This window comes from Rhinolophus ferrumequinum, chromosome 2 (assembly GCF_004115265.2).
Source record: "Rhinolophus ferrumequinum isolate MPI-CBG mRhiFer1 chromosome 2, mRhiFer1_v1.p, whole genome shotgun sequence".
NCBI classification, from domain to species: Eukaryota; Metazoa; Chordata; class Mammalia; order Chiroptera; family Rhinolophidae; genus Rhinolophus; species Rhinolophus ferrumequinum.
Genome location: NC_046285.1, coordinates 48,207,288 through 48,219,947, shown reverse-complemented (window position 1 = coordinate 48,219,947; position 12,660 = coordinate 48,207,288). Strand labels below are relative to the sequence as shown.

At 50.0% G+C, this 12,660-nt stretch overlaps 1 protein-coding gene across 1 annotated transcript in view; it reads left to right on the top strand.

The window, feature by feature from the left end:
- MYLK (myosin light chain kinase) overlaps positions 1-12,660 on the top strand; it is a 173,416-nt gene that overhangs the window by 137,347 nt on the left and 23,409 nt on the right. Inside the window, exons 23-25 of the mRNA XM_033090623.1 lie at positions 6,173-6,205; positions 6,301-6,394; positions 7,629-7,832. Coding sequence (XP_032946514.1) covers positions 6,173-6,205; positions 6,301-6,394; positions 7,629-7,832 — 331 coding nt within the window. The remainder of the gene's footprint in view (positions 1-6,172; positions 6,206-6,300; positions 6,395-7,628; positions 7,833-12,660) is intronic.

Sequence of the window (12,660 nt, the reverse complement as noted above, 5' to 3'; positions counted from 1 at the left end):
TCCTGGGAGTTTGGTAGAAATGCAGACTCGGTTCCCCACTCCCCTACTACCTTCTGAACCTTCATTTTAACGTCACCCACCCCTACCGCTCCCCCACCCCACCCCCACCCATTGATTCTTAGGCATATGAAAGTTTGAGAAGCCCTGGAATGGAGGCAGGGAATGAGATTGTAGTCAGTGAGACACCAGTTGGGCCTCTTGGTATAGTCCAGGAGAGGGATGGTAAGCATGAACTAAAGCCTCAGGAGGTAGAATAGACCATTCTGGATGACTTTTTGGTAGAGTTGAGGAAAAAATTAGTTTAAGATGAGTCCCATTTCCTGGTGTGGGTCACTGAACACCAGTTCAAGAGCCATTTAGAGGTTTATTATTATGAGTCATGGTGGTTAACATATATTCACACTTGCTATATGCTAACAATATGTTAAGTACTTTACATGAATCATTTCATGCATCTAACTCAAGGCAGTAGATACTGTCATTACCCCATTTTACAGGTCGGGAAATGAGGTTTAGAGAGGTGAAGCTACTTGCCCAAGGTCACAGAGCTTGGAACTAGTGAGCTGAAGTTTGAACGCCAAGCTGCCTGACCCAAAGCCTGTGCTTCTTTGGTTAGACTGATAGAGGAGTGGGCTGCCGCCCAGTGACTTAGAGGTTAGATAGCAGGGAGTCCAGGAGAAGACGGAAGATCTGGTTTCAGCGCTTTTGTGAAGGGAAAGAGCTCTTAGAGAGAGGACAGCTTAACCGTAGAGAGGACTGTGGGCGGCTGCAGGTGAGGGAGCTGGACGGGGCACAGGTCCTGGAATCACCATTTAACCAGAGGCAACGTGAGTATGGAAACTGTCATCACGATTTGACACCCCTCTTTAGTTTGAAAGCTCAGGAGTAAAATAGATATCAAAACGTTGCTTTCAAATTAAATGAGGGCTCCAGAAAGAAACTTTGGAGGATGCCCATGAAAAACACAACAAATTCACCATTTTGCCAGTGCAGCCCTATCTTGGGGGCCTGTACCCAGGGAGCCCTAGAAATACACCCAGCGGTCTTCCATGGCGGTGTCATCTGGCCCCCAGGATGGCCCTGGCTGGGCCTCTTTGCAGCTTTCATGAGGCCCACTAGCCACTCACAAATGTGTGCTGGCCAAATGGAGTAACAAAACCACCATTGCTGCTCTTTCATACACCCTCCCCCCTTTGAAATGAGCAGAGTGGGGAGCAGGCTGGTTAGAGTGGGGGTGCCAGGAAAAGCAACCAAGTTCCAGTCTGTATGTTTGTCGCATCTTACTTTCTTCACGAAGAGGACTCCCACCTCTTGGAAAAAATGACAAGAAAAAGGGTAACACTGCAGTGAGAAGATGTTCATTAACCGGAAAGGAAAGCTTCTAGATCCTTTTTGGCATAAAGCAGGAGAAACTGTAGAATCCCCGATGAACCCCACGCAGAAAAACAGAGGCCACTGATGTGACAGGGTGTGGCTGCAGGAGACCAGGACCGCAGCTCCCAGGCTGTAGGGAGAGATTGGGGAGGGCTGGCTGGGACTTAGGTTCCGGGGTGGTGTCCTCTTCTTTCTGTCCTGCAGCCAGCTGAACCCCCTCTGTGGTCCTCAGATTCTCCTCCCGGGTCCCTCCTGACTGGGAGTAGACAAAAGGAAATGCTGAAATAGCCTGCAATCCAGAGGAAGGGTCCAGGCCACCCAGGTCTTCCAGACTGGAAGCTGCTCCCACCCGCAGGCCCAGCTGGATTATCCAAGGGAGAAGAGAGGGAGGGGCAGAATAGTTGGCCAGCTTCAGGCCTGAAGGTCAGGACGGAGGGCGGTGGGAGAGTCGGAGAGGAGGTGAGGGTTCAAAGCGAATCCCTCTGTGGACTGCTCATATGCTTGTTAGTTATAACCTGGCTAGGTCATCTCTCTCTACTTGAAAAGGAAAACGGCTCTCAGAGAAGCAGGGTGCGTATGTGCACGCGTGTGTGTGCATGTAGGGGAGGGATGGGATAAGTGGTTATGGTAGGTCATTGCTGTGGAACCAAGTGGGGTGTGGTGGTCATCAGAAAGGCAGTGCTGGTTAACCGTCCCTCCACTAAGCCCAGCTAATGTTGGCTGCCACCTGCCCCCCTGCCACCGCTGCCCCTCCTTCCTCTGCCTTTGCAACTTCAATCTTCTGCTTCATCCTGTCCTCTCAGTTGCACCCCTGCTGGCGCCCCAGCCCGCGCCAGTGGCCCCCTTCTGCCCGAGCTACCCCTCCCACAGCCCCCCTCCCCATCTTCCCAAAACTGAGTAAACAGGCCCCCGCCTCAACACAGCTGCCCTCACCCACCCTGCTCAGCTCTAACTCTTAAATCCGCCCTGTCCTTCCTTGCTCCTGGTTGTAATTTGGTCTCGCGTATAATAGTTGTTAGCAAACAGCTGTGATAAAGGCTTCTTGCAGAGTTGGGACTTCCTTCCAACCCCGAGGGCAGTTAGAGATGCGAAGCCCCAAGGGCCCAAGGGCCAGAGGACGCCCCCACCCCCTCACTCACCCTGCCCTGGGCTACAGCTATGCTGCCCCTCAGAGGCCCTCTCCGGCGCTGAGGTGCCCTCTAGTGCCCGGTGGGCGTAAAACAGCCCTCGGCCTCAAAGTGACAGCTCTCTGTCCAGGGCTGACTGGCCAGTTGTGCGGTGTGAGGGTCTTGGGCGCTCAGCTGGTCCTCTCCCAAACACCATGCCAGGGCAGTGATACTCATCTGTCCACGGAAATATCTCAGAGCCATCGTCCACGTAGTGCTTTCACTTAGCGCTTGGATCTCATCGCTTTCTGAATAGAAGATTTTGACATGTTTTGTTGAAGTCCCTCCTACTGCAATTTAGCTCCTCCCTTAGTGGAGAGATGCAAATGGAGTGGTCGCCTCTCTCATCACTACAGCCCTTTATGCTTGAAGAGCTTGGCCAACTGAACTGTGGTCTTTCCCCAGCTCCTCTCCTGCCCCTCTCCTTGAGGCCATTCCTCCCAATAAAATGGAGGCAAGACGGAGGAGAAGGAAAAAAAGAAAGGGAACCGTCTCAGCCTGGAGGCTTGGTCTGAGTTGCACACAGAGGAAAGTTTGCAGTGTACCACTGAGCCAGAAAGAGGGGTGTGAATTCCCTGAGAATGACCTAGGTCCCCACAATCAAAGCATCAGGAAATTCTGTACCTTGATTGCCAAGGAGAGAGGCAGGAGGTGACGGCAGGTGTGGTGTTTGTGATGAGGGCAAGAAGGCTCGCTCTGCAGTTTCTAACTGGTGTCAAAGTGAACTGGAGAGGCCACTTCTACAACCTCATGCCCTCTTCAGGGCCTGCTGGGAAGTGTCCCCAGGTGACAGGTCATTGGAAAGCCCCTCGTGGCTCACAGCACTGCTGCTACTCCTTCACTAGGAACGTCCAGATGGTTCCTCCTGAAGATGCCAGGCCCGAAAAGCCTGCCTTCTCTTTTCTTTCTCATCTTGCTGCTCAGTCCACACCAGAATATAAGGCATGGGAACAAAAAGGCAAGGGATGCCTCGGCAGGTCAAACCAACCTTTGTCTCAGAAAGGGGCACCATGGGTCGGGATGATGGGGGGGTCTCCCTAAAATAAAATGTTATCACTACTGTTATTTTGTGTCGAGGGCCCAGTGCAGTGACTGGCACCCACCGTTGCTCAGTGAATGACTGTTGAATTGATTGAATCTCGTGCTTCCTTTAAAGCCCTGTTTGAAATACCATTGTTACACTAACATCTATGGAACCTGTTTATTGTTTTTATGGTACCTCTTGAGATACAAGATCCATATGCCTACAGCCTTCCTCCTGTGTGAAGTATAACACGAAATTGTCCTCTCAAGTTATAGTATTCATTAGTTGATAAAAGTCCATAACCCTAATCCCACCCTTGGCAATTGTGATTTTTTTTTTTTTTGAATCATGTCTGCTTTAGACTTCTTTCCCAGCCAGAGAGGCCTAATGTTTTCTGATCCTTCACACATGGCAGCTCTTTTTTCAATGGCCTTGCGTACCTCCTCCAGCTCCGTTGTGACTTTCTAAGTGCCAACAGCCAGCGTTCCAGGAGCAGATGACCCCAGCCTCCAGGGCAGAGTAATACTACCTATGTGTGGCCGGCCACTGCACATTTCCCATGACAGCGTTCTGTGGGCCAGAGCAGTAGGTTGAGAAAAATGGGCTCCCAGGTTGAGTTTTGGCTAAATACCCTAGGGCTTGTCATCCTCCAAAGGTTAAATGATTAAACTCTCCCTGAACACGTGACTTCATTACTGCCTTCCAGGTGTGTTGCTCTCAAGTGCATTCTGTCCTCTATGAACTTCACAGTGTCACTGTCAAGTCTCAAACAGGTGATTTAGAAGACTTGATCAGTTAGGCTTACATCCTGGAAATATCTGTGAAACCCCTTTACTAACTTGAGAGTCCCATCTGTCTTACCTTTTTTTTATTTTTCCATGACATTTTCCTTTCTGTGACAAAATATTCCCCTCAATCCTACTCAAGTTTAGTGTTCTAAAGCTAAACTTCGTCAACAGCATTTTAAGAACTCTAAACAAATCACAGCCTCTCTTGCTCCTGGTTACTTGCTTATAAACCCCCTCAAAACTCTGTTTCAGCCAGGGGTACTTCCATCATAAAAGGAGCTGCGTTACTTCTTCTCGGATTGTTTGCTTAGGTTTCAGTCATTTGTTCTGCCCTTAGCCTCAGAGAGAGGCTCACTGTCTGTAGTTCCCAGAGGCACCTTCTCCCCGACCCACACCTCCATCGCAGACGTGCAACTTGCAAAACACGCGGAGCTCTGTGCACTCACACATGACCCCTCCTGGCTTAGCCGGGTCTGACTCACCCCTGCACCTCATCTGTTCTTTCCCCCCGAGGAAATTGTCCATGTGCTGTGCCTTCCTTTCCTCAGTCTTGCTCTGTTGGGATTGTCAGCGAATCACACCCTTTCCCCAAGTCTTCTTCACATGCCTGCACACACACGCACACATCTATACCTTTTAACTCCGTGTACTTCCTCTCAAACTTCTCATAAGTCTGTGTCTGTCTCCTCAGGAAACCTCCCTGAGCTCCGTCTGTCAGCCAGAACACAGCCCACGTCATGGCTGACGGGCTCCAAGCACGTTATAAAGCATGGTGTCTAGAGCTAGCCGGGGACCCCAGAAGTCACCTAAAAATACAACCCCTTCCTTTTACAGATGAGGAAACAGAGGGAGGTCCAGAAATGGAAAGGTACTTAGCCAAGGTCAAAAACCTAAAGTGGCCCTAGAGGGACAAACCTATGCCAAGGCAAAGGAAGACACATCCAGTGGGAATATGTTCTGCCAGACACCTGCCCACCTCCTCACATCCCCCATTCACTCCTGACACATTCGTGTTGCAACCAGCATGGCTGCTTGTGTTCCTGCTCTCCATACCTCACAAACACCGGTGGGTTGCATTGTGTGACGTCATCCACCGACCTCCTCATCGTGTTCCACCGTTTCCTTTAAGTCACAACTCAAGGTCTACTTCTTCCGAGACTAATTCCTCTGACTTTGTAGTTGCCCTATTTTGTGTCACCTCCGTCCACTGTGTACTGTGACATTGTGTGCTTGATTATAGAATACTTGTCATGGGTGATTCAAGTATATGTGTTTTTGCCGCTCCAATGAAGTTATAAGCGCCAAGAAAGGAGAGACGATGCCTGTGTGTACTTTGTTTTGTACATCCATAGTAACCGCCCAAATACTGGGTCCATGGCTAGAATTCTGTGAAAACGTTCAGTAAGTAGATAAGGGGATTTGACACGCGTAGCGATCATAAGTCGCTAACTTTCTTCAAGCCAGAGCAGAAAGGGACTATCATAGCTATGTGTCGGTGCTGAAAGTCAGAGGGACTGGCAGAGATGTGAAGAAGGGTGTGTCTAAGGGGCCAGATGTTAGGGAGGAAGGGATGGAGGCAGGAGCTGGTGGAGGGTGGGGCCGGTGGGGCGCGGGGGCCGGTGCCTGTCGGTGTGCGTGTGGCGCTGGTGTAGCATGGACTGACCCGTCCATGGCGATGCCCAGAGCTCTGGGCTTGAGGGTCTTGTGCCTGGGGAGGCTGAGGTTGGACAGGCCCCCAGCAGGGTTTGCTGCCAATGGGCCTTCAGTACTAATCACCCGTGTCCCCTCTGCCTCTCTTTGTCTCCCTCCCCCCGCCCCAGAGCCTAAGGATGAAGTGGAGGTGTCAGATGACGGTGAGTGCTGGCCACCTGTAGTCGGGTGGGCTCGAGGGGTGGGGGTTGAGCGAGGGAGCTGATGGCTCACACCCACCCCGACCCCCACCCTGCAGATGAGAAGGAGCCTGAGGTTGATTACCGGACGGTGACAGTCAATACCGAACAAAAAGTGTCTGACTTCTACGACATTGAAGAGAGACTAGGATCGTAAGTGGAGTGGGAAGTGCCCTGTGGGCCCCCAGCGTGAGGGCGGTGCAGGTCCCACAGCTGAATTCCATGCCTCGTCTTCTTGTCTTGTCCTGGGTCCTGCTGACTCCCCAGACTGAGATTCCTGCAGAATCAGAAGGGATTGACCCTGTCACCACCCCACAAAAGTGTCACCCGCCCGGGCTCTCAGGAGTTGCTCATGTAGCTGGCCCAACTCTGCGAAAGGCTTGGCAGGTCCTTCCTTTCCTGTGCCTCAGTTCTCCACACAGAACACAGGGGACTGAGTCAGGGTCAGACTGTCTTTAGGATCCTCACGTGTGAGCCACAGATGGCAGTCAAGCCTGACTCGTGCTCACTGTTCAGCAATTCCAGCTCTAGCGCGTCAGGAAAACACACACCCTTGAAATGCACAGCTGGCCGTTGCAGCTCACTTTATGAACTTGGACCAAACAGTTTACTCTGGATCCTCCCTGGGGTGTGGACCCCAACGCTGAGCCCTCATCACAGCCAAGCTGACCCCTCCAGCAGCCGGATCCCAGGCTGTCTGTCTCTCGCTAACGCTCTATCCCTGGAGGTTTGGGATATGGAAGGGAAAAGAAGGGGGCTCAGCTTTTATTCCCGGTGAGGGACACCAACTTAATAACAGGCTGTGCAAGGAGCCTGCACCACCAGTGGGAGCTGTGTCGGGACCACCACAACCCCAGGGGCCCTCCTGAGAGTGGGGTAGAATGAAGATAGCCACTCAGACATTCTCTGTTTGGGGAGGACTTCCTCAACCCGACTTCATGGGTCCCTCTGCAGGGAAGGGGAGAACAGTCCAACAGCCAAGCTTGAGGCCTCCCCATGAAGGTGACAGTCCTGAAAGAACAGCAAGGCCAGCCAGTGTTGGAGTGGGGATGCAGGGGCAGGCACAGGCTGAGGCTGACAATGGAGAAGAGAGTAGGTTTGCACGTCATTGATCTAGAGCAGGGGCTGGCAGACTTTTTCTGTAAGGGGCCAAATGGATATTTGAGGTTTGTAGGCCATACAGTCTATGTTATAACTACTCCTCTGCACATTCAAATGCAAAAACAGCCCCAGACAATGTGCCCACAAATGGGCATGAATGTGTTCCAATAAAACTTTATTTAAAAAACAGGTGGGCCAGGTTTGTCCCATAAACTATTGTTTGCCAACCTCCATTTCAAGGAAAGCTTGGCGAAATTTGCCTTTTCTCTCCTTCTTTCATTTGCAGTGGAAAATTTGGACAGGTCTTTCGACTTGTAGAAAAGAAAACTAGAAAAATCTGGGCAGGGAAATTCTTCAAGGCATATTCGGCAAAAGAGAAAGAGGCCATCCGGCAGGAGATCAGCATCATGAACTGCCTTCACCACCCCAAGCTGGTGCAGTGTGTGGATGCCTTCGAAGAAAAGGCCAACATCGTCATGGTCCTGGAGATGTGAGTGGCCTGTCCCCCGGGCACTGTGCGCGTGGGAGTCCCTTCATGTGTCTCCCCCACTGTCTGACCCCAGCCCTTCTGCTGCAGGCAGGGGTGTGAGATGCACGCTCCGCACCAGCCCCTAGGGCCACCTGCTGACTACTCAGAGCCGTCTGTGCATGGCCCTGGCCCTGCCCACGGGCCAGCAGCCCACTGCAGCCCCTGCTCATTTCCATACCAACAGGCAGATCTTTGAGGACCCCTGCCCTCCTTCCACCCTCACCTCCCTGTGAAAGGGCCAACGCTACCCCCAGCCTCCCTGGTTTCATTCAGGGGCTTCTGACCTAGAGGTGGATTTAGAGTAGGAGGTGAGAGGACAGAGCCACTTCCTGACTAGTGTGGGAAAGAGGAGGGGCCCAGGGCTGGGAGCTCAGACTTCAGGAGTGTAACCCTTGCTCCCGTCCTCTCGCTGTGTTCTGCATGCCCCCGTCCTCACGTGTGTGTAGTCTCTTGACTTCTCCTCACAGAGAATAGTGCTTACTGTGCTGGGTTGTACACAGGCAGGGGAACGGATCAGAGGACCTCCAGCTAAGGCTTTCGTTTTCCATTGTTTCCTCCGGTCCTATTCCTCCACCTCTCCCACATCTGAGCTGCTGGCATGCATACACATACACACACACACACACACACACACACACACGCACACAGACACACACACGTGCGAACACACACACGTACATACTGGTGTCAGTAAGTCAGACATCCTCCAAATATCTGTATTTTTGAAGAGTTTCTTTTTCTTCCTCTAATCTGAATTTTTAAAAAAATATATGATACTATCACATCAAAAAACATAAGAATATATGCAATGAAAACTCCCGTTCCCACCCCTGTGCCCCATCTACCCTGTTCCTACCCCACTACCATCGGGAACCAAGTTTGCTGATTTTGTCTGCATCCTTCCAAAGTGTCTTTATGAAAATATAAGCATATATCATACATATACATACATTCGTATTTTCCCACCTTTTAACACAAAGGTAATTCACACTCACGATTCTATACTTCGCATCTTTTCGTTCCACGGTTTATCTTGGAGACAATCCTGAAACAGTAGCCAATGAGTTTCCTTGTTGTCCCTGCTCCGTGGGATGTCATCACGTGCATCTACTGCAGATTCAGGCGATCTTCTTCTGAGAGGAGGTTGGATGATTTCTAGGCTGTTGCCTTTACAGACTAGCAGTGTTTGTAACCTTGTCCGTACATCTTTTCACTCACACCTGTGTACATCTGTAGGATAAATTCCCACAAGTGTGGGAGTGCTGGAGGAAAGGGTATGTGCCTTTGAAATTTTGAGAGATACTGTGCAATTGCCTGCAGCATCCTTGAGTTATTCCTCCCCAGTTGTCAGGGATTTCAGTCCTTTGGCGAGGACATATCAATATCTCGGGGTTCTTTCTTTCCCAGGCAAGGAGAGGACAGCAAGAGGCAACCCCAAGCGTGGGTGTGAATGCCTCCTCTCACTCTTAAAATGTTTCGATGTGTTCCTTCCAGTTTATGTTCTGGAGGAAAGGCAGTAGTGGTTAATAGCATAGACCGGAATCCGATACAACTCACTTCAGTCCCAGCTCTGCCTCCTACTTGTTGTGTGACCTTGAATAAGTTACTAGACTATGCCAAGTCTTAGTTTTATTATCTGTATAAGGAGGCTATAAACCGCCACATGAATTATGTGGGGATTAAATGGAATAACGTATGGCAGGCACAGTGCTCTGTCCTTGAGAGTTATTCTTAGTAGTATGACTTTTCCTGGACCCTGGGTTTTTTTTCCACTCTGAATTATTTTGTGAGCATTTTAACACACAGCTAGGTATTGTGGAACAAATCCCACTACTCAGGTTCTATTACTGTTGAGCAGTGATTTTGGAATTATTAAATCCTTCCAGTGAGGACAGATGTTTGGATTAGACTCTCTTTTGGTTCCCAAATTCTGTGGAGCTGTGTAAAAGATTCAAAGGAGATCTTCATTCGTGTCTTCGACTATATTCAGCTGCAAACTCAAACTCAGCTCCCGACTTCCAGGAAAGATTTAGCCGTGTCTGTGGCCTTACTCGTTACACGCTCACAATAGCCCTGTGGGCTGCAGCTTTTCACATTTATTCTGGAACAGGTTGCTTGGTCCAGGCAGTGTGGGTGTGTGGGGAACATGCAAAGAAATGTATTATCTTTAGAAGTTAAACCTTGAGCAAGTTCACGAGGGGCTGCGAGGAGGGGTAGACGGCGGCCAGCCTGGGTAAGGCCGGGCGGCAGGACCAGTGGGCAGAATACCATACTTAGCTTGGAATTGGGAGTTGGCAAGCTGGATGGAAAACGTTGGGAGAAAATGTAAGAAGGCTTCAGCTGGTCTGGCTTTCATCCCCCCGCCCCACACCTCCCCCAAGGACAGGATCAAATCTTCCGTGCACAGATGCCAGAGGATTCACCTGCACTTGGGGTGAGGAACTTGCCCCCTGATCAGAACTCAACCAAAGAAGAGACAGCAGATTCATACTCGATCTGTACTTCCCTTCCAGCTGAAACGGACTTGGCCATAGAGAGTGCAAAGGTTGGCTTCCAGAAGTACAATTTGCTATTCTTGTTTGAGAAACTGAGTTTAAGAGAAGGACAATGCCTGGTGATACAAAACCATGAAAGTGTATTTCAGAGTCCCAGCCTCCAGTTCAGCCGCCTGAGATACAGTGAGAAATCAGATTATTGTGTCTTCAACCTTTCTGACCTCTGAGTACAGGACAAGCCCCTGTCACTATAGCAGCATTGCTCTGAGACTAGGGCTCCTTCAGGCTCCTGGCCGGGAGTCTGGGCTTGTTATTTTGGGAGTGCTCAGGACATTCCAAGCAGCGGCGGGACGCTGAGCACTGGAGCAGATGTGAAGTTTAGGCTGGGTCATCCATGGCCCGTCTCACCTTTGCACTACCTTTGGCAAAATTTATCAAAGAGCAGCCCGCTCATTGCCATGAGACAAGGAGTTAGAGAATCTGGTACCCAGTTGCCTAGACACCATTCCTTCTGGCTGCCAGTGAGGGCTGGCAAGTTCTACAGTTTGGGGATAAATTAGATCCCTTGGGATTATGTATCCTTGGTAGTAGGTTCATTCATTCATTCATTCACTCATTCACTCATTCACTCGCTTACACACTATTATTAAGTACACATTTCCTGTGGCCCAGTCTTGGCCCTTGGCATTATCTTGATCCTGGGTGGTGGCTTGTTTCCAGCCAATACTTTCCACCTATAGTCTTCAGTGTTTTGAATAGAAACCTATAGAGTGATTAGTCCTGTTTGTGTAACCCCTTCCATCCTAGAAAATGGACCATAAGAACAGTTTTCAAAATATATTAAATATATTTGAGTAGGTTTGAAGCTTCTTGAACCTCTATTAAATAGGTTACCTCTAGAAACGCAACAGTAATTATTTCCAGGACTGTGATTTCTACTACTCATTTCCTCAGATGTTCCCAAGGGCACAGCAAAAAATGGTTGCTTGCTTTTTTCAGAATGACTTGGGGTACTTACTAAAAATATGGATTCTCAGATTCCTCCCAAGATTTTCTGAATCAAAATCTCCAGGAGTGGCGCTTAGGAGTCTGTATTTTCAACAAGAGCGCCAACAGGTTCTTTAAACACACACACACACACACACACACACACACACACACACACACACACACACACAGATAATTAACATTATACAGCACTTACTATGTGCCAGGCACTCTTCTAAGCACTTTAGGTGTATTAACTCACTCAGTCTTTACAGCAGCCCTGTGAGGTGGTGCTATTTTTATCTGCATCTTACAGATGAGGAAATTGAGGCACAGAGATGTTAAGAATCACCTGTGACTTGAGAACGGAGATGAGTTAGTTTGACTAGGAACCTGGGTGGAGAGCGATCGAAACTGGAGGGCTGGAGGATAGATCTGCCACCTGCTGGCCACCCAAGGACCTCCATCTTGGTTGGCTCTAGAGGGTCGGTTCCAGCGCCCCCCAGCGGCCATTGGCCCAGAACGCTACTTCCCAGCTTAGCGTCCAGAAGTGAAAGGGGTTGTCATGTGGCCATGAAGGCCAGCCTGAAAGAGGCTGTGGTATGCTGGGCCCCATGGTGCGCTCCTGTCTGTCTCTCCCTCGGGGGTCAGTGACAAGACCCACTTGGTGAAAATATGTGCTGAGCACCTACTACTGTGTGTTGGGCATGATGGTTTACAAAAGTTTCTTCATTCCTAACAACTCTGAGGTAGGGACAGTTAAAGAAACTAGGGCTCAGAAAGGTTTAGAAATTTGCCCAAGGTCACATAGCTGGTAAAAGGTGGAGACAGGATTCATACTCAGTCTCCCTTCTTCCTGAAGATTCTCCTTAGAAAAGGGAAGGAAGGCCCTTGGGAGAAGACTGGCCCAGAACAAAGCCACCCAGCATTGTTCAGCTGGTAGACCTACAGGCCGTTGTAGAAAAGAGTTTACTGATGTCTGAATGCTACATAAGTCACCGAGGAGATGCTTTAAACTTTCTGAGCAGTGAGCAAGGAGGGTGGGTCCGAGGACTGGGACAGGGAAACAAAGAGAACCCGTGAAACTCAGGGAGAGGGGCCGTGTGTTTGCACTGAAGCGTTGTAGCCTCTGGAGCAGAAGATGCCAGCTGTGGGCCCCACAAACACCGTGGCCAGGATCCAAAGTCTATCCAGGCAGGAAGGACGTATTACACTTTCAGCCTAGGCAAGGGAGCAGGCGAGACAAGTTAGTTAAGGCTGGAAGGAGTAAACTGATCCTATAGGCCTAGCCAGAAGGAACAAATCAA